Source organism: Gopherus flavomarginatus, chromosome 5 (assembly GCF_025201925.1).
Source record: "Gopherus flavomarginatus isolate rGopFla2 chromosome 5, rGopFla2.mat.asm, whole genome shotgun sequence".
NCBI classification, from domain to species: Eukaryota; Metazoa; Chordata; order Testudines; family Testudinidae; genus Gopherus; species Gopherus flavomarginatus.
Genome location: NC_066621.1, coordinates 16,659,670 through 16,681,855, shown reverse-complemented (window position 1 = coordinate 16,681,855; position 22,186 = coordinate 16,659,670). Strand labels below are relative to the sequence as shown.

The window sequence follows — 22,186 nt, the reverse complement described above, 5'->3', positions numbered from 1 at the left end:
GGGCCTACCTTATCCTGTGAATCACGCTGCCTCTCTGATGCTTGCCTTGAAAGCAACCCCCCAACCCCAAGCCACTGGCTACAGTAAGGGGTGCAGGCAGGGCTTACATTCTCATACAGTATTTCCCGGCACCCCCTCATGGTCCTGTCCCATTCGGGGCTCCAGGCTTCATCTGCAGGGTGGGGTCTCAGGGATTCAGCCCCATGGGGCTCGGGGCTTCTGCCTCGTGGGTTTGAAACTATTTACCAGAGCGCTGCTCCAGACAGTTCTGGCTGAATTGAAGCCCTGGGTGCAGGGATGTTTGAGCAGTATCCAGAGAGGGTGACGCCACCCCCCTAAACTCTTTAGAGCAAGGACTCTGTTCATTCTATGGGCACACAGCACCGAGAGCAATTGTGCATTGGGGCCTCTAAGAGCTATTGTAGTAAAATTACTGGCTAACGGGGTTTTTGGCAGAAAGCCTTTACCAGGACACTGTCCATGGCTCACCTACCAGACAGGTCAGTGGAGCTACATGATTTGCATCAATTGACTATCTGACCGTTTAGCCCAGTGGCAGATTGGGGACCTTTTGTGATTGTGTCAGCAGGCATCTCGTAATTCTGGGTAGCTGCTCGTTTGTTTGTTTAAAGCCACCCAGGAGCCCCCTTCCAAAACCTTTCTGAATAGACAAGAATTTAGACGAGAGTTTGCCAGTCACCACTGAAGAGGGATCCAAGCTGCAAAATTACAATCCAGAGATGCATTTTCAAAACTCCCAAAGCTCAGGCATGTTTGGAACATGGTATTGATTGTAAAATTAGGATCTATGGTCTGCCTTTCCAAAAATGACAACCTGAGACTCTCAGGAGACTTCCTGATTTTCAGCAAGTGTTGAGGGTCCTGCCCTCTTGAAAAACAAGCCCCTTTAAGGTTAACATCTCATGTTCGGTACCCAAAATCACTAGTCACTTTTGAAAATTTAGGCTGAAACCTTTATAAGGTTCGGGAGTGTTTGTTTCAGGCCCATCTCTAATTGCCACCCACATTCAGAACTTGGCCTCTCTTTTTTGCATTCCTGAAACACGTTTCATACAATTATAAAAAGGGTTTTATTGATTGGTGAGATATCTACAGTTCATGCTTTGGTGAGAGTACAGATTCCTTTATATTCTTAGCATGCAGTTTAAATGTGGAGGGTTTAGACGGCCTCTTGAGCTTCCCAAGTCCCCCAGAAGCTCACCTGACCCTTGTTCTCTGCCTTGTCCAGTGAACCCAGCTGGTATTTTGACTTTTGTGGAATTCAAATTCACCGTCAAGATTTTTTTTAAAATGGGACCCCAATCTGGGCTGGGGAAAAGGGATGTTTCAAACCAAAACAATCCAAGGGGATTGATGCTTACAGCAGACTGAGCGTTACTATCCTGTGAGTTCCTCAAGAGAAAAGAGCAAACAATTGTACAGGCAGAGAGTGCCACACTTAACAAATGCAATTAACCACAATGGGAATTTGCAATAAGGGCCAGTCTGGGCAGCTCCTTTTGTTTGAGTGCGACATCTGACTGGGCTCACACACAACCATGAAACCAGCTTTCCAGAACCAGATTGTCTGCCTTAGAGCAAAAGCTCATTGAACCAGAGTGAATCCTGCCTGGTATTATAATGTCAAGGCGGGTCAAGTTATAGTTACAACTGGCTCTGAATGCCACTTCGTTAAACTGTAGCATTCTTCACCTGCAGCCAAGCAGCACATGGAAAGAAAGGTATGACCCATACGTTACAAGAAGTGATTAGTAATGCTGGATTCCACAGGAGCTGAAAGTAACAAGAATGCTTTTCCTCTCCAGCTATGGCTGCTGCACTATCTCCTCCTGGTACCGGCTGGTCACCTGCAAATTTGTTTGGTGGAACTTACGCAGGCAAGAATGCTCAGAGAATTATACTACCCCAAGCTGCCACCCAAGATCTGCCCTTCTGCTACCTGGACTGTGAAAGGCTACTACATTGTGCCAGAAGCTTATAACTTTCAGCTCAGTGAAACTGGGAAACTTAATGCTCCTGAAGCCTTGAAATTCCACTTGTCCCACCCAAAAGGGACAAAGTTCAGCAGGAACTCAGTTATCCAGTGCAAACACCCTGCAGGAAAAGGTGGAATTTTAAACTGTAAACCCTGTATATAATGGAAACCACTTCAAGCTGGGGGTTCGGCAGCACCCCTACACACTCCTACTTCCAGCACCTATAGGTATTTTGGCATGGCTGGCTGACAGGTCAGGGACAACCCCCCCACCGCACCCTCCATCTGTGAATGCTGCTCCCTGGTAAATGCTTCAGGTTCACATGGCTAACTTTGTTTCAGGTGCCTGTCGATCCATTCCTGTTGCTCAGCCACATATGCTCCTTTCGCTTTGCCCACCAAGGGTATTTGTGTCTATGAATTAAGAGTTAATGCAAAAAGGAGAGGTTAGATTTGGATCTCCAGCAAAAATGCAGAATAACACCTCACTGACTTCCATGGGCAGCCATTTTGGCGGCAGGCACTCTATAAATGTTACAGAGAAAGATGAAAGATAGGATACAATAGGAATGGTCTTACTAGCTCAGACCAGGAGCCCATCTGTCTGATATCTTGTCTCTGACAGTGACCAGTACCAGCTGCTTCAGTGCAACGTTCAAGAAATTCCTTCATGGACAATTCTTGGACGAGCTTCTCTTAGCAGTAGGTTCACCCTAACTCCAGCAGTTACTGGTTAGCTGGTACCTAGAAGCAAGAGGGTTTATAACCCTTATAGTTTATCTAATGGAGTTGTTCTGGGTTTGACACCACTGTTACAGAGATCAGAATCTGGCACACGGTCTATCAATTTAAAAACCCACTGTATGGAGTCTCACTTGCACTAAAGATAATTGCACTCATGCTAAAGACACTCTACCACACTCTTGCAGTTCAAAAGAACTGTAGGCTAAATGGGAACCAGGTTTTATATATCTATTGGCATTTTTTTTTTGACCAATTCAGCCTGAAACATCCTACTGGCAGATTCCAGCTAGAGGGTGACACCTGACCACATCATCAGCCAATAGGCTCTATTGGTTTGCCAACATTCTGAGGAGGGAGGGGAAGTGTGGGGCTCGAAAAACTAGCCTGTAAACCTTTGAACCACACAAATTTCCCCCAGGCAATTCCCCTTTATAAATCAGCTCCTTCATCTTGCTAGCTACATAGAAGTGTGTTTTAGGAGGATAGTCTCCTGAAAGTTCGGCAGTCTCAAGTAAGAGGAGACTAGTAAATACAGGATATAAAGTTGCAGATCCTCAGCTGGTGTAAATCAGCATTATTCATAAGAACATAAGCACATAAGAACAGCCATACTGGGTCAGACCAAATGTCCACCTAGCCCAGTACGCTATCTTCCAACAGTGGCCAATGCTCAGTGCCCCGGAGGGAATGAACAGAACAGGTAATCATCAAGTGATCCATTCCCTATTGCCCATTCCCAGCTTTTGGCAAACAGAGACTAGAGACACCATCCCTGCCCATCCTGGCTAATAGCCATTGATGAACTTATCCTTCATGAATGTATCTAGTTCTTTTTTGAACCTGTTATAGTCTTGGCCTTCACAACAACCTCTGGCAGGGAGTTCCACAGGTTGACTGTGCATGGTGTGAAAAAATATTTCCTTTTGTTTGTTTTGAACCTGCTGCCAGAAGGGGGAGGGATAGCTTAGTGGTTTGAGCATTGGCCTGCTAAACCCACAGTTATGAGTTCAATCCTTGAGGGGGCTATTTAGGGAATTGGGGTAAAAATCTGTCCTGGGATTGGTCCTGCTTTGAGTAGGGGGTTGGACTAGATGACCTCCTGAGGTCCCTTCCAACCCTGATATTCTATGACTCTGAGTCAATGTGGTTACACCTAGTGAAGTTCTAGCCCATGGATTATAGCTATTTTCCTCTCTTCAAATGAGCTCAATCCCATGGCCTGTTCTGCTTTTCCACACTACCTTTGAAAAACTTGAATTCTCCTCCTCCCTCGTCTCTGATCCCTTTACCACAGTTCCTCCTACACAGAACATGAACTCCAAAACCATCCCAGCTGGCATCAAACTTTCAAATCCAATGCATTTGAATGGAGACAACTTGAGTCCCCTCCAGGCAACCCACACATGCTAGTGGGAGCCACATGGACAAGCATGCAGCAAGACAATGGTGGGGAATCAAGAGAACTGATTGGCTGTTTAGAGAGAGAACCGTAGGGTTTTTATAGGACAAAGCAGAGAACTGCCTCCATACTGGTGCTACCCCATTTAGCCTATCAGGCCACATCTAGTGGGTGACGTTAATGATACATCCCTCCTACTCTGGCAGGGAACCCTGCGCAGGCTGCTATCATGCCACCCATATTACGCTATTGCAGAAGCCAAATCAAACCATCAAGCCACGTTAAAACGAGAGTGAAGGCCTCCCACAGCCTGGATTACTGGAACGGGTGTGGTGCTGCCTTGAGGACTGGGGGAGAGCACGGAGGGGGAGGGGGGGAGGAGGTTGGGGTTAAATCTCAATGACAGCAGCACGCCTCAGGCAGAGGGGAGCATCTGGGGGCACTGCGTTCCGTTGGATCTCGTTCCCATCCAGCCGCAAGACCTGGAGCTTGGAAAAGTTCATGACGTCGATGACTGTGCAGAAGCTGCTGATGGAGAATTCTGCAGGGAGAAAAGGAGACAGGGAGCTGAGACAGAGCCCACAACTCACTAGCTAGTGTTCGTACAATCCTGATGGAAAAAAGCCATGTCCAGGATGGATCAGTACTAACGGCACCATGGGCAGTAATAGTCCTAACAGTGGACATGACTAAAGTGTCAGGACACTACGGTAATACACTTTTTTAAACAGCGTGTTTTATTGCAATGTCTTGCTCCATAGTGCAGACACAGGTCCTTTGAAATTCAGTTGAGAACCACTCTGCCCCCTTTGCCCTCCCCCCGCAAATCCCTCCCATAACTAAAAACCACACTTGGGCTATCTCAGTGGGGTTTGAAACATGTATTACTTTGAACACGGGCCAAGGCATTCAGAATTGAGTAACGATTTTGAGACAACCTTCAGGAGGCCTGATTTTCAGACGGTGCTGAGTGCCTTCTCTCTTCAAATCAGGACCCTTAAAGCTGGGCACCCAACAAACGGAAGCTACCAAAATCACTAGACATGTCTGAAAGGGCAGAAAATGCCCTGGCCCTGATTCTCCTCTCATTTATTCCTGTGTAAATCAGGAGTCACCCCACTGAAGTCAACTGAGTTACACTCGTGTAGTTGAGGGAGGGGTCAGACCCTGCTCTCCTGTTAGCATGGGGAAGGGAAGTAGATTTGCAGAGCATGACTGGGTCTGTTATCCTTCTAGCAAGATCTCTCTGCTAGCAGTGAAGGGGGCTGCTGTGATCCCAACTGAGCCACTACAGAGCCACAGCAAACCTTGAAAGCCCTTTGTTGTACTGTGGGAGAGGGTGTGTTTTGGGGAGAGACGTGCTCCAGCTTTCCGTGCAGCCTTTGTGAAGGAAGAGAGCAACCAGGGGGCAGCAAAGCTCCAGGACTTAGCGGAGACTTAACAAATACAGTACCTAGCCAGGGAGAGAGAATTCCTTAGCACAGATGTTCCTTGTTTAAAGCTGGGGAGGTGACTGCCCTGCTCACAAGCAGACTCGGGAGAACAGTGAGACTCCATCTCTTCAGCACCACACGGGGACAGAGGGGCAGGGAATAGGCATTGAGCCTCCCCCTGTAGCTCTTTCACTGGGGGTTAGCCCTGACTAATGGTAAGAGCAGGGAAACATGAGTTCTATTCCTGCCTCTGCTACTGTTTCACCATGTGGCTTTGGTCAAGTCACTTCATCTCTCACTGCCTCCATTTCCCTGTTGTGACACCCTGTTATTTCTATTACAGCAGCACAGTGTTGCCGTACGTACTGATAAAATGGACTTCCATACAAGTGCCAAATACACCAATACAGAGAACTTTGAAGTCCAAATATGCTGTGGAAATAGAACTGATGTATTTATAAAGACACGTACAAGTTCTTTCAACCCCCGTATTATAAGAATTAAGCTAATTCTTACAATAGCTTATCTGTTTTTTCTTTGGACACTGGCCCGTCACGGAATTGTTGCTGCAGAAAAGTATCCATACAAGAGGGTCTTGTATTCTGGGCCTTCCCCAGGTGCTGTGAACAAGTCTCCCCATTGCAGCTGGGCCAGGGAGCAGGTCTCCTGCTGCCAGTTGCATTGACCAATCAGAAACGAAGGTGAGGACGGGGGCAAGGCTGCCACCCTCCCTGACTAGTGCAACAGCAGGGCCAAAAAAAAGCCCTGGCAGCTGGAACTCAGGGCTTGGAACCTAAGCTGGGACAGTGAGTTCTGGGGGCCAGCCAGACTCTGGGACAGTTGGGAGGGATGTGATGGTTTCAAACAGCTATTTTGAAAAAGTATTTGCAGATAAAAAAAAGTTATTTATCCTTTAAGTACCTTTAAAATGTACTTAAATCCAAGTACTAAGTACAGAACATTTAAAGTACTTAAATACTAGTCTGTAGAGTACCTGACCCTACTTACCTACATGGGAACATGCAGTAGCAAGGGTCCAACCAAGATCCAAGCCTCATTGTGCTAAATACTGTCCATATATAAGAGCTTCAGAAGACAAGACAGTCAGTGGGTGAGAAGGTCAAATGACTTGCTCAAAAGTCACACAGCTCATTAGTGGCAAAGCCAGGGGTCAAACCAATTTCTCCCCAAACCTAGTTCAGTGCCCTAGCCACTGGACCACACTGCCTCAGCATCAGTCATTAGGATTTGTAAAGTTTTTTGAGATTATTGGATGATGACACTAAAGACAAAGTGGTATTGTCCATCGGAGATGAGTCACGGGGAGAATGTTTTCCATCCAGGAAATCACAACTTCATTGTCTTAAAAGCTCAGCAGAGGCTCCAGGTATGTGTAAAAACAAAACAGAGCCTCTTGATTCTGTCGCTCTGCAGCATTCCTCATTCACTACAGGGAAATAACGCTCTTCAGAGAACGCCACTGAATACTTTCAAGCTCAGCTGCAAAAACAGCCATAAAAATGCATGATCAAATAAACACAAGGGGTTGAGCGCCAGCGTGATTTAACGCCATCTAGGTGCAGACTCAACGATTGCACATGTTGAAAGCAAACATTTGGGAGTCTGTTCTCATTTTGCGTGCAGGGCCGTCCTTAGGCATAGGCAACATAGGCAGCTGCGTAGGGCACCTGAAAATTTGGGGCACCACACTGGGTCTTAGTGTCCACCCTCTTGTTTTCCTATCCCTGTTTTGACCATTCCTGCAGGCTCCCACAGATGGCTGCTCTAGCCTGGTGAGTCTTCCTTGGGAGAGAATCTAGTAGTTAAAAGTGAAAAAACCTCCAGCCTGCCAGACCTATTAGCACAACATTGAAACTGTTAAAGAGACATTCAAGGGGTAATAAAGCCATTTAACAGGCATTTGCCAACCCCAAGGTATATACTGACAGGTTTCAGAGTGCTAGTCCTGTTAGTCTGTATCAGCAAAAACAAGGACGAGTCCTTGTGTCACCTCAAAGACTAACAAATTATTTGGGCATAAGCTTTTGTGGACTAGAACCCATTTCATCAGATGTCTACGAAAGCTTATGCCCAAATAAATTTTTATACTGTAAGTTTCTGACTTTACTGACAAAAACAGTTGTGCATTAATGTAATATTTACACAGAACATGTCAGTCTACAGGACCTTACTTTAAAATTTGCTTTAAAAATATTTCATTAGTGAGCTGGTGAACATTATAAAATCACATTTCTAAAAAATGCTTGCATAGAGGTTTAGATGCACAATCATCTTTAGCCTTAAATGTGTGGGTCTTCACACATAGTTTTTTAAATAAATCCTTCGAAAGACCTCCCTTATCTAAAATACACATTTTAATTTCTATAGTTAAAAAAAAAAGTGCTTCCAAGTCTTCCTGTCCTTTCTGTCCATCCCTTCACCACCTCTCCCCCAACTCCCCACTGAAGAGAGCCCTTAAAGGGACAGCAGTCCTTCCCTTCCAGATAGCTGGACAAAGAGTTCCCTTTCTTTACTTCTGACTATCCGACAAACTAGTTTTAAAAGAACCCTCCAGCAAAATCAGTACCTTAGTAAGACAAAATCCTTGTTATACCTAAAAATCTTTGGAAACATATTTTTTTAAAGTTGGTGAAATTTCATAACCATGTCTCTTGTTATGGAGATCACACAAAGTAAATTACTGTTCCCTTTTTCTAAAAGCAATGAACATTGTTATGAACACACTAAACCTCTCTGATTAATTTAAAAGAATGTCTTTGTTTCAATGAGTTAAATATGTAGTAATCTGGAATGCTGGCTTAAGATTTGAGTACATTTAAAATATAAATTCAACTTAGAAATACTGATGAAGAAAATGTAAAACAGAGAAGAGCTGCATCATGTATTCCATTATATGTAATGTTGTATTCAGCAGGACAGCTGACTCAACCTTACTGTGAAGTTTTTGCAAATAAATCTCTGACAAACTTCAGGGCATATCAAAAAATCTGTGACTGACATTTTTTATTCCCAAATTTTAGTGCTTTTAATTAGGTACTTTCTTCATGTCCATTCTGCATGAGGGAGAGTGCATGGAAGTCTCTGCGGGGAACTGTGACTCTCCGCCACCATGAGGCAGGCCGGGCATCTCATTATCCTTTGCTGTCAAGTCCCTCCTCCCCCTCCCCCACCAGGCTGTGAGCTTGGGCTGCCATCCGGCATAGGGGCACCAGTTTAATAATACTGCCTAGGGCCCCATAAATCCTAAGGACGGCCCTGTTTGCATGTCTGTCAGTTCCCCAGTGCAGGGCTATGCGTTTCCCCTAAAATAGTTGATGGCATCACTAACACTTAATTTAAGTAAGTGATGCAGGCAGCACAGCTTGTTGCTCAGATTTCTCTGATATTACAGAGCGTCCTGACTGCAGGGCTTGTCAGGGGAGAGAAGCAGGAATGGATTTTTTCCAGGCATTCAGCTTAAAAAAAAATGTTCCGTTTGTTTTCTTATTTCAGTGTATTTCACCCTGGTGAAAGATGCCAGGTAGGTTCTGGAGATGAAAGGCTTCTGTTTAACCACAGGGCAGCACAGGAAATGACGGGGCAAGCTTCCCACGCATGATGCTTCCACTAACCTGGAGGGGCCCCTTTTGGGATGTCCATCTTAAGTGCTTATATGGCCCTCATAACTATAGCAACTGAGCACCCCACAATTTTAAAAAAATTGATTTACCCTCACAACACTGGTGGGTAGTGCTCTTACCTGCATTGTACAGATGGCAAAGCAAGGCAAAAGAGACCAAGGGCTTGTTGACACATGAAAAATAATCCAGAAAAAGGTAAGATGTGAATTTAACGCAGATTAACTATTCCTGATTCACGCCATGTGTGGATGTTCTTATTCCGGAATAGGAATGCCTTATTCTGAATTAGCATGATCCACTTTGGAGGTAAACTGATATAAATAGGAGTTAGGCACCTAAATACCTTCGAGGATCTGCATGCAAGCTCTTTGGGGCAGTGCTGTCTCTTACCATGAGTCTATACAGCCCCTAGTACACTAGGATCCCAATCTCGGTTGAGTCCACAATCATAAATAATAAGATGAAACCCCTTCAGAGTCCTGAACATCTTTTAGAAAATACCATTAATGGCTTATGGTCAGCAATGGACCCAGTCTGGTTTCGAAGTGGTGACTGTCAGGTGAAAGGTTCCCAAACCCCCCAAAATAGCACATTTAGAATCTCAAACCAGATTTTTCCATTTGCCTTTGAGGGGGGGAACCAAATATTGAATAGGAATGTTGCTCCTGTGACTTGGATGTTTTGGAAAGAAATCTAGATGCTGACATGAGACTTTCCGACATGAAAGAATCTGCTCATTACATCCAAGTTGCTTTGGGTGCTCCAAGGTTTTAGAACAAACGGGTCCAAAGCAGAATTCCACGATGGTGCCAAATTGGAGACATTTTAAAGTAATGCTGATAGCAGAAGTTTAGTGGATCCCAGTAAGGAGGGATAGAGAGCGAGGCAGACAGAAAGGACCAGACAAAACCAAGAATCTTTTCTTCTTTGCGTATGTCTTCTTGGGATCCCTCTGAATGAAGAGTCATCTATGGAACCCAGTAACCTTTGTGTACTGGTTACTGGAGCTGTGTGCACACTGAATTGCAGAGGTATCTGGAAACTCCATAGCCCCTTAGAACAGTGGTTCTTAACCAGGGGTCCAGGGCCCCCTGGGTGGGCCATGAGCAGGTTTCAGAGGGTCCACCAAGCAGGACCAGCATTAGACTTGCTGGGGCCCAGGGAAGAAAGCCGAAGCCCCACCACCTGAAGCCCTGTGGTGTGGGGCCCTGGGCAATTGCATTGCTTGCTACCCCCTAATGCCGGCCCTGGCTTTTATATGCAGAAAAACAGTTGTCGTGGGACAGATGGACTGTGCAGTTTTTATAGCATGTTGTGGGGGCCTCCAAAAGAAAAAGGTTGAGAACCCCTGCCTTCGAATGTAACGTGCACTGGTAAGAGGAAGCAGATAGAAGCTTAGCATTGAGTAGGGCAGGGGGAGCCTATAGCAGCAGTCATCGAATCCTGGAGCTGGCAGTCCTGATGGAGAACCGCTGATCAAGAAAGACTGTTTATCCTGTGCTCAAATCTCTGATCTAGGATGGCTCAGGGACTGCCACAAGTGAAAAGCATTTGCTAACTGTTCCAGTGTGAGCAGATATAAAAACCCCTGTGACAGCACAGACCCCGTTACCCCTGGCCTCATCTGACCCCAGCACAAACCCCATCATCCCACCCTGATGGAGACCCTCCATCAGACATTTGCTTAGGCTTTAATGTCACTATCACCCAGGACACCCCAGCTAAATCCACACGGGAGTTTCTTGGCCAATGCAGATTTAGTTCCTGTGCTGAAGAAGCTGCCCGAAAGGCCAGACAACAACTCTCACTAATTATCTGTAATGATGATGCATGCTGGGAGCAGCAGGGTGGAAGAGATGTACTGTGGTGCTTTAGCACCCCAGAGAGGGGAGCATTACTATTTTTGGCTTCCAGGTCGGTAATGTCAAGCAGCCAGTGCTCAGCCCAGGAGTGGATACGGGATTAAGCTAGGCAGAAGCCCAAATGCATAGACACAAGTGCACTTCATGGGCCAAATGCAAGCTGGAGTGAACTGGTGCAACTCCCATGGGTCAATCAGTCTTAGTGTAAATGACACAGTATGTTACGAGGGGCATGTAAGTGGCAAAGTAGCAAACCTTGCGCTGATCTGGCATTCAGAAAGCAGCCTTTGCCCATGCACGTAAATGAGAAGGTGCACCTACACCATTACGCATATTCCCAGAGTTAGCTTCAGGTCTGGTGTAAGCAGACACAATCCCCATTCGGTTTAATAGAAGTTGTGCTCACTATTCAGGTCTGAATCTGGGCCCCACAGACTTGCACACCCACTGAGTGCCAAACCACGGCATAAATTGCATCACTTTGCCACTTGCCCCTACTTCCTGATCAACCCTGTGTCATCTGGACCCAACTCTGCTCCCACCCGCACCATTGTCTTCAGCGGAGTCACTCCCCATTTACACCCACGTAAGTGAGAACGGAATCAGGTGTGTCACTTGCACCACAGTTTACATCCCGGTGCAGGGAACCAAATGTACGTCTCTAGGATTATTTAGCTGTGCACCAGCGTGAGGGGGAGCAGAATATTGTCTTTCCCCTGTCATGCAAAGGATGCGTTTCCTTCTGTTCTTTTCACATCTTTTCTGTTGTGCTTTTTTGCTCTTTACACAACAGAAGTTTATATAAAGAAACCACATGGGCACACAGCTGGGTCCCAAATAACTGTGTTTACTGAGGTACACAAACACACCAGACCTAGTCACCTACACGCTGCTGCTCTCACTGGCTTCTAATATAATCAGCACCATGACAGTGTTCTTAAAATATTTAAAGGGATACTATTCTATTCTTGCCACAAAGAGTCCTGTGGCACCTAATAGACTAACAGATGTATTGGAGCATGAGCTTTCATGGGTGAACACTCACTTCGTCAGGGTATTCCTGTTCTTATGCACTATGCTTTCTTATGTCCTCTTCTCTCAGTGGCATCCCCCATCCTCAGTGCAGCCACATCACTTGTGCCAAAGATGACCTTTGTCATCTGACCGCTGACTATTTAATTCGGCTAGTATTTTTTTAATCATTAATATATCTCAATCTCGTTATTTCTTCACCTTTACATTCTCTGTGGAGTTCTATCTCAGCTTGCAGAATTTAAAAAGATAATCTCACAGACACGAGACAGACTTCCACTGAGCCATAGGATAACACCTTGCACTTACCAGAGCACCATGCATCCGAGCATCTCAAAGCACTTTACATAAGTACCGTGTAGATGGGGCAAACGGAGGCACAGAGCAGGGAAGTGACTGTCCTAAGGCCACAGAAGAAATCAGTGATAAAGACCGCAATGGAATTTAGGTTTTCTGAGTCCCAGCCCCTGTGCTCAGGCCATTAGACCAGGCTGCTTCCAACAAACAATGCTAGAACTTGGGTCCCCATTTCCCAACCCCTTGTCCTGATCATTTGACAATAGGATCCCCTAGCATCAAAAGGGTGCTGTTGGGAAGCTGCTCACCATTGATTTGGTTCCCTTGGAGATAGAGGTTCTCGAGGTTGGTGCTAACCCGGGGGATCTTCTGGAGCCTGTTATAAGACAGATCCAGCTCTAGGATGCTGCTGGTGTTGAAGGTGTTGGAGGAGAGTCCATCGTTGGTCAGGCTGTTGTGGGACAGCCTGATATAGAGCAGCTTGGGGGATACTTTGAAGTACTCATCAGGGATGGTGTAGATGTAGTTGTGCTCTAGGTAGAGCTGTTCCAGAGAGCTTGGGAGGCCATCGGGGACCTTTCTGAGGTGATTGTAGCTCAGGTCAACAAGGATCAAGGACTTTAACCCTTTGAAAGATGCTCCTATATCATGGATCTGGTTGTGGCTGAGATACAGGGCAGTAAGGTTCTCCAAACCCTCCAGAGCATTGGATGGGATCCTGGTGATCTGATTGTAAGCCAGGTGGAGTTCTCTCAGGGACCTGGGCAGGGGGCTGGGCATCTTGGTCAGGTTGTTGTTATCCAGATACAACCTTTCCAGGTTCTTAAGCTTGGCAAAGACCCTCTTGCCCATCTTCTCACTGGTTATCTGGTTGCCATGCAGCGCAATCCATTCCAGCGTTGTGGCATTGTCGAAAGCCCCCTCTTGGACGCTGGTGATCTGGTTGTTCTGGAAGTAGACGTATTTCATCCTGGAAGGCACAAAGGGAAGGTACCTCAGGTTGCGACTGTCGCAGTACAACGCTGTGGAGAAGTTGGGGGGGGCAGTCGCACTCCTGGGGGCATTCCCGGGAAACAGGCTCAAGGATGGGCTCTGCAAAGGAGGACCCAGGCGGGACATAAGGGTAAGGGGGGGCCTCATCCTCGTAGTACGGCATGTAGTTATAGGACAAAGCCTGGCTGCGAAGGTACTGATGCAACCAGTACATATCTTCTTCATCTTCATACTGGCCCAGGGAGACCCCACACAGCCCAGCAACTATCAGGATGGAAGCCCAGTGCATTGTGCAGAACCTCGTGGAACCTGTATGGAAGTGGGAAAAATATGAGCAACTTTAGGTCAGGCACAAGTGACTAGAAATAGGAAGCAGGAGGGAGTTTATCATAGGGAAGCATGGGGCCTAGAGCGTTGGAGAGGAAATCAGGAGACCTGGTTTCTATTCCTGACCCTGTCACTGGTTTTCTGGGTGACCTTGGACAAGTAACGTCCCTTCTTTGTGTCTCAGTCTCCCCATTTTTAAAATGGGGATAATGACACTGACCTCTTTTGTCAAGTGCTTTGAGGTCTGCAAATGAAAAGTGCTATATAAGAGCTAGGTATTATTATCATACCATTGAGGGAGGTGGCCCTTGAGTTGCAGTAATAGAGAGAGCTGGATCCAATTCACCATCCTTTCATTTGTTTTTTGTGAACATTCATGCCAGTGACATTTTGATCATGATAACTTCTTTATTATTATTATTAATAATAATAATGTTATTATTACAGTAGTGTCTATAGATGCTACAAATGAGATTGGAGCCCCATTGTGCTAGGAGCTGTACATTGTAAGAGTAAGAGTATATATATATATGCTTCCAGTATGTAGAGACAAGACGTACACAGGATGGAGGAGAGACAGAGACAGCAGGTCAGTGATAAGCTGAGAAGAGAACCCAAGACTCCTGACATTGCAAATATATTTAATGCACATCGACCTGTATAAAGATTTACATTATGAATGATTGCCTGGAAGCTCTTTAGGTGTCACCCAATCAGGAAGCAGAAACAATACCTTGTGACTTAAGTGACCAATTAGACCCCATGAATAGCAATTGTTTGAAGTGACAGATAGTCAAGATGAAACCCAGAGGCTGAAGTAACCATTCATCATCGACTTTGCATAGCAAACACATTTATAAAGATCAAAGTCTATTCATGGATAACTTGCAAGCAGAAGGGGCTAAATTAGTGGCATGAATTTGTTGCTGTTAATATTTCATCAGGCTTCAGTCACAGACCCAGGCACCTGGATGCAGTGAGACAAAAGCTGTTTGGCTGGGGAGGAGGGGTGGCCTATTGGAGAGGGTTTTGAATTGGGACTCAGGAAACCTGGCATCCATTCCTGGCTTTGGTCACAAATTTCTTTCGTGACTTGGGCAAGTGACTTACTCTACCCCGTGCCTCAGTTCCACATCTGTACAATGGGGTTAATAGAATCATAGAAGATTAGGGTTGGAAGAGAACTCAGGAGATCATCTAGTCCAACCCCCTGCTCAAAGCAGGACAAACCCCCGCTAAATCATCCCAACCAAGGCTTTGTCAAGCCGGGCCTTAAAAACCTCTAAGGATGGAGATTCCATCACCTCCCTAGGTAACCCATTCCAGTGCTTCACCACCCTCCTAGTGAAATAGTTTTTCCTAATATCCAACCTAGACCTCTCTCACTGCAACTTGAGACCATTGCTCCTTGTTCCGTCATCTGCCACCACCAAGAACAGCCAAACTCCATCCTCTTTGGAATCCCCCTTCAGGTAGTTGAAGGCTGCTATCAAATCCCCCCCCCTCACTCTTCTCTTCTGCAGACTAAGTAAGCCCTACCTAAATAATACTGCCCGACCTTCCCTCATGGCACACCATGGCTATGAGGGCCATATAACCACCCACACAGTGGCTTACACTCTTTCCTTAATTCTGCGTGCATCGAACAGCATGCAAGGAAGAGTTTGGAAAGCATCTGGGAAGTACCCCAAGCTGCCCTGAGTAGGGGAGGTTAAAGGGATGAGAGCAGATTCAGTCCTGCCTGCCAGGGGTGGCTCTCTGTTTTTTGCTGCCCCAAGCGTGGCAGTCAGGTGGCTTTCGGTGGCATGCCTGTGGGAGGTCCGCTGGTAATGCGGATTCGGCGGCATGCCTGCGGGAGGTCCACTGGTCTCGTGCCTTCGGCATATGCGTCACTGAATTGCCACCGAAACTGCAGGACCGGCGGACCTCCCGCAGGCATGACGTGACCAGCAGGCCACCTCCCGTGGCTTGCTGCCCCAGGCACGTGCTTGGTGCACTGCTGCCTGGAGCCACCCCTGCTGCCTGCTGACCCCTACATACGTGGCTGGCTCTCTAGGTCTCCTGTATACCTCGGCTCCGTTGGAAGGAATGGTAGCTAATCCAATGGGCTCTGAGCACCACTTTTCCTCTATCACCCTCTCGCTGGTCCTGCAGGCACTCCTGAAGGAAGGTCACCCCTGCTGCAGCAGAGAGTTCTGCCCCGTCACCATAGGGATCTTTTAACTCAGTCATTTCTATTGTAGCACTGCGCTCTGGAACTTCCCACCGTGTGGCCTGTGGGGGGCAGAGGGTTCTTAGCCCCAGTCACCCTAGCTGTAACATGAAGCTTTGAGCTTTTGCCAGGGGTGGGTGCTCTACTCACCCAGGGCTGGATGGACTCTGAGAGCCAAGGCCACTAGGGCAGGCTTGTGGTAAGGGTTAGGGAGAAGGAAGAGGGGTTGATGTGCCTTTTCAGCCTGGGGAGAAAAGACTCTGATCCTGGGTGTGACATTCCCTTTAGTCACCTTCTTCTCTTACGTGTCAGGACCTCAGGGCAGTAATAACAGAGTGGGATCAGGCTGAGCCCCTCAGATCAGTCAGCAAACTCCCACTGGGGGCAGGACTGGGCTCACCCACCCTGACGGGAGGGGAGAATGACCCTGCTGGCTGAGGCATCTGCCAGTACGTACCACAAAGTGCTTGATCAGCATTCAACAGCCTGGCCTTATTGTCATGGAGTGACCAGCAGGATGGAGAGGGGGCTTCTCCCAGAGCATTCCAGCTACTCTGAGCATGGTGTGAGTCCAACTTATTGTTAAGGTACACTCTGCGAAGGCTTCCCTTGTGCTTACAGCTCTGGCTTGGGCTGTAAGAGGCGGGGCGTCAACTCCCACCTCTGCCACAGTCTTCCTGCATTACCTTCTCTCGCTCTGGGCCTCAGTTCCCTATCTGGAAATGGGGATAGCAGTAACACTTCCCATTCTTTCTCTGGCTGGTGTATTTAGACTGTCAGCTTTGTGGGACAAGGACCATCACTGCTGGTATGTACAGCACCTAGCGCAATGGGGCCGTGCTCTTGGCTGGTGCTACTATAATCCAAGTACGAGTGGAAGATCAGAGGTCCCCTTACAGGCATGCCCAGGCCCTTGCAAAGCTGTGAAATTAGTGCCTGCTGGACATTCTGATCTAGATTTGCTGCCCCTGCAGTGCAGACAGCCTGTCCAAACTGGGCCTTCGGCAGGGGCGTCCCCAGACTAATTACACTGGTCTACAATTTTTGAGAAGTCATCTGCTTCAGAGATAAAATGTGATATTTATTATGTATTTTGATGTGCTGAATTCAAATATGACAATTAAAACAACTGATTGGCTACTGTTTCTAAGATATTTAAGTTTTTACATTTTATGTCTATGTATATTGTGTAGATAGTAGAGTTTTAATCGTAAATTGTAAACCTAGGTCTTTTCATGTGTTTATGGTTGCTTTACATGATAATATTTTACCTGTCCTGTTTATGTAACACTTTAAAAATCAGCAAAAGGGTTATATAAATAAAATTTATTATGAAACAAAAGGCAGAAAACTATGATGTACATAGTTTAGTCCTATTCAGTGTCTACTCGGCGCTTCTTAGCTTGTCTCTTGTATTCATTAAATGAAGCATCTCTTGTCACTGTCCAGCAATAGTCTGCAAGCATTGATGGGCTCCATTTGCCCTGATAGCCTGCCAGGAGATTCCACTGCTGTAGTCTGGAGCCCAACAGCTCTGCCTTACTCTTGAGTAGTTCCAAATCCCTGACAAGGTCATTCAGTTCACCTTGTGCTATGAGGCGTGGTTCAGAGGAGGAGGATGGGAGAAAATGTGGGTCTGTGACATTGATGGTTCAGGACCAGAAGTTTCATCCTCTTCCTCGTCTGACTCAAGTGAGAATGATTCTGGTGCATCAGGAACTGGCAATCCTTCTCCGTGGGGTACTGGGCGTATAGCTGATGGAATGTTTGGATAATGCACAGTCCACTTTTTCTTCTTTGACACACCTTTCCCAACTGGAGGTACCATGCAGAAGTAACAATTGCTGGTATGATCTGTTGGCTCTCTCCAAATCATTGGCACTGCAAAAGGCATAGATTTCCTTTTCCTGTTCAACCACTGGCCAAGATTTGTTGCACAAGTGTTGCAGCATATGTGTGGGGCCCACCTCTTGTCCTGATCTCCAATTTTGCAGCCAAAATAAAGGTGATGGGCTTTCTTAACCATAGTGGTTATATTGCGCTTTTGTGATGCAAAAGTCACTTCACCACAAACATAGCAGAAGTTATCTGCACCGTTCACACAAGTACGAGGCATCTCTGCTCACTTTGGCTAAACTGAAATGTGTCCCTTTGCAAAATCAAACACTGACAAATAAGAGAGCACGACACTGTATGATTTCTAGAGCTCATATAGGGCAATTTGTTCAGCAGAGTGATGTAAGCTTCATTATACTTGCATCATCCATGACTTCTAGGAATAACATGATGCAATTCATATCATGTATGATGCAATACCAGCTTCAGATTGCATCATTCATTGTTTTGCCTCAAAAGCAAGTACTGTCCAAACCCAGTCATAGATTTATTCATAGATCCAGTCAAAGATGTATTTTAGTCATTTCTGGTTTAAATTGAGATCCCTTCCCTTTATAACTCACTTATCCTCCGCCATTCCCAAGTCAAGGGTCGTATATACTGACCCAATAGCATATCTTGAAAACTAGAGCCAATCAACAATTTTAAGCATCATTTTCGTTCTCAGTGACCCAGAATTAGTAAAGTTGGACTACATTTATTTCAGAAGCATTTTGGCTGTAGAGCAGTGTTATCACAGGAGGCCTCTGGGTTACTTGTAGCAGGCCTGACAGCATCCATAGCCCTGGCTCAGACATGCATACAGAACAGAGCTGCAGGAAAGGGGTGTTATTTATAGCTTCAGCCCTAATGAGGAATCCCGGCGCTCCAGACAAAGAGGGTACAGTCCTGCTCTGAGCCAGACTGCGCATCGCCACCTAGGCACAGTGCTGGCTGGCAGGCTGCTCATGTGGGAAGAAAAGAAGGATTGAAACACTCCGTGCCTAGGCTCTTGGGTTTCTTCCATTTTCCATACGTACAGGAGTTCCCGGCAGCCGAAGGGGCCCATGAAACTGAGTCTGTGTGTGGTGCAGGAGCTTGGCATTCAAGCTGCTTCAGAGAGCAGCTCTCCTCCTCTTCCCATTCCAGGTGTACCTTGACTAGTAAAATACTATTCCTACTTCCCGATAAATGGGTTTCCTCCACCCCCACTACAGGCCATCTTTCCTACTGTACAGCACCATTCCTAGGGGGTCTGACCCCTCTATTTGGCACAATTCCTAGGAGTTCTGTCCTCCAATTTAGCACCATTTCTAGGGGGTTTGTCCCCCCTATTTGGCACAATTCCTAGAGGGTCTGCCCCAATTGCTAGGTTTCTCCCACTATGTGGCACTGTTTTTAGAGGGGAATCTCCACTCTTGTTCCTAGGGGGTACCTTCCCGCAAGTACACACCATTCTCAGGCAGTCTCTCCCTCAATTTACCCGTTCCTAAGGAGTCTGTCTTGCATATGCAGCACAGTTTCCCTCTGTCCAATGCCAAGTCTACCGGGTTTGTCTCTCAACCTACAGCCCGCTTCCCATAGGGAGCTTTCCACTGTCCAACCCCATTTCTACGGTGGGGTCAGTATCCCTTTCGTGTGTAGGATAACACAAGTTTAACTTCTTCATCTGTCAGCATGAATAAACTAGTCCCAGTTCCACTGGCTGCTAGTCTAATTGGGATTGTGCTGCATAGGGCACCTTGCTGGAACAACCAGAGTCAGACAGCAAGAGCTTCACCCATTGCCATCTTCTCACCCTGTTAACCAGGTAATAGCCCTCATCTAGAACCCAGTGCAGAGCCAGGTAGATGTTGTGCTGGGTGGAGGAGGTGGTGGTTGGGGGTCTGGAGACTAGAGTCTGGCATGAATCTGTCTGTCTAGCTTGTCTCACTCCTCCCTGGCAAGAATTTAACAAGTCACCAAAGGAAAAAAAGGGCATTGTTAATAAGGACAAAAGCTCCCCCAGTAGTAACCAAAGCAGCCCTTGACTCTCAGACTTGTGCCATCCATGTCGTTGGCGTGTGATTCACATGGCTCCCCATGTCAGCGTCGTGCCACCAGCATGGCAAGGGTTTGTATTCCCTCTGCGGTATAGGTATGCAAACAAACAAAAAAAAAGGTAGCACAACCCATGATAAATACAGAAATCAACTTACCAGACTCAGAGTCCTTTTTCCAAAGCCTCAGTGTTCGTCTGCCTGATCTCCTGTGTATTAAGGAGCATGTGTGTATCTCAATTTGCCAGGGTTGGTGCCCGCCCCGCAGTCCTGATCAAATATTGTGCTTGCAGGTCATGGGCACTGCAGGGTTTTTCTTTTGGAGTAACCTCCCAGCGGCAGACAGTTTGCAGAGTCGAGAGAAGATACCCTACCACTGCCTGACTTTATAAATAACCTGCTTTTTCTCTCTCCTCTCTCTCACTCTTATGTCTTTTCTTACAGAGGCTTTGGCAGTTTCCAGCCTCTCTCTGTTTAACAAGTTAGTGGAATCGTGGGTGTTGTTTTGAATAGACTTTTGCTAGGTCGCCTGCGTTTCTCATCAAACAGAGACGATGAGGCTGCTTTAAAAAGAAAATCAGGCTTTGGGTCGGGGGAGACGCTGAGGATGAACAGCTTAGAAACAAAGCATCTTTCACGTTTTCACTGCGGGGGGAGAGATGGCAGAATGGCCCACAGGCTGCATCCCTTGGCTCTGGGTCACCAGCAAACCTTGATATTTTATTATTCTACTATTAAATAGGAATTATCATAGAAATATTTATTCTAATGAAGCAGCATCCAAGGCACATAAACTACATACCAAAAACCTAATGTCACACTAAGAATTTGTTTTAACCTGCTGCTGAGAGGTGCCAGGTTAACCGTCCTGCTAGCTGGAGTCCTCTGCTAAGCCACATGGGAAGCAACATAGTTTCTTGCTTAGATACTGTGGGGAAGGGTTCTATAGAAATATTGAAGATTCATAGCACATAGACTAGGACCTGGGAGTCCTGGGTTTCTATCCACCCTTTTATGATCCCCATTACTGCAATATCTGGGCATCTTACCATCTTTAATCTTTATCACATGCCTGTGCAGCAGGGCAGCACTGATGTCCCCTTTTTACAGATGGGGGACCTGAGGCCCAGAGACATTTAGGGCTTGCCTCCACGTGAACAATAATCTGGAATAAGATAAACTGTTAATTTAAAGTGGATTCACTGTTCTTGATTAACTCCACACGTGGATGCTTTTATTCCAAATCAGCTTAACCCACTTGCAAAGTGGAATAACTCCCATGTAGACAAGCCCGAAGGCACTTGCCCAGATTCACACAGCCAAAGGAATTGGACTGGAGTCTTCCAGAATCACAGGCTGGCATGCTAACTACTGCCTAGGGCCACCTGGGGGGAGCAAGTGGGGCAATTTGCCCCAGGCCCCGCAGGGGGCCCCACGAGAGTTTTTTGGGGGCCCTGGTGCGGGGTCCTTCACTCACTCCAGGCGCCCCAGAAAACTCTCGCGGGGCCTTGGCCCCCGGAGCTTCTTCTGCTCCAGGTCTTCAGCGGCAATTTGACGGCGGCTGATTTCCAGGCAGGGTCTTCCGCTCTGGAACCTGCCGCCGAAGTGCCCCGAAGAACCACGGCGACAATTCCCGCCGCTGAAGACCCCAGGCCCCCTGAATCCTCTGGACAGCCCTGCTACTGCCCCACCCTTCCTGCCTCGGGGGCTCTTCTCCCAGTTCTGCCACAGATAGTCGCTCAACTTCTGCAAGTCGCTTTGCGTCTCAGTGCCAGTTTCCTCACCTGTGTTATGAAGCCAATGCTACTGACCCAGTTTTGTAAAGCACTTTGAGATCTGGGGTTAAAATGGGCCTATACAAGGGCTTAAATATAATTATTTATCCACCACACAGGCCATGGCAATCCAAGCTCGTTCCAGATTCCACATTATTCCCTGCCAACTTGCCTCTGGAGAAGAAAGAGGCCTTTGTAACTCCGGGGCTATCCGCTTTCACCAGCTCTCGACGCACAGGGTATTTTTAAGACTTCAAGACATAATTATTAGTTATTCAAACATTTCCTCCCGCTCCCCTCACAAAAGAAAAACCAATAGATCCTCATCCAGCTGCTAATAACCCCTCAGTACAACAGCAGTCAGGGCACTGGGGATAGGGTTTCTGAAGGAGCCTGGAGTAAATTAGCTACATTCAACAGGAGATTGATGCCAAACTCCCTTAGGGGCTTGTGTTTATGTAGATTCCTTTGAAAATCCCAGTCTAATCTACCACTGCTTTTTGAGATGCTTGCAGTGACCCTAAATAACTCATAACGAATTGCTAGTAGGAGCGCTCACTG

At 46.7% G+C, this 22,186-nt stretch overlaps 1 protein-coding gene across 1 annotated transcript; it reads right to left on the bottom strand.

Annotated features, from left to right (window-relative positions):
- Nucleotides 1-1,107: 1,107 nt before the first annotated feature.
- On the bottom strand, nt 1,108-20,229 carry FMOD (fibromodulin). Its single transcript, XM_050955877.1, is given in 4 exon segments — nt 1,108-4,680; nt 12,713-13,445; nt 13,447-13,706; nt 20,010-20,229. Coding segments are annotated over 3 exon segments (1,125 nt in total). The 5' UTR covers nt 13,687-13,706; nt 20,010-20,229; the 3' UTR covers nt 1,108-4,528.
- Nucleotides 20,230-22,186: the final 1,957 nt, after the last annotated feature.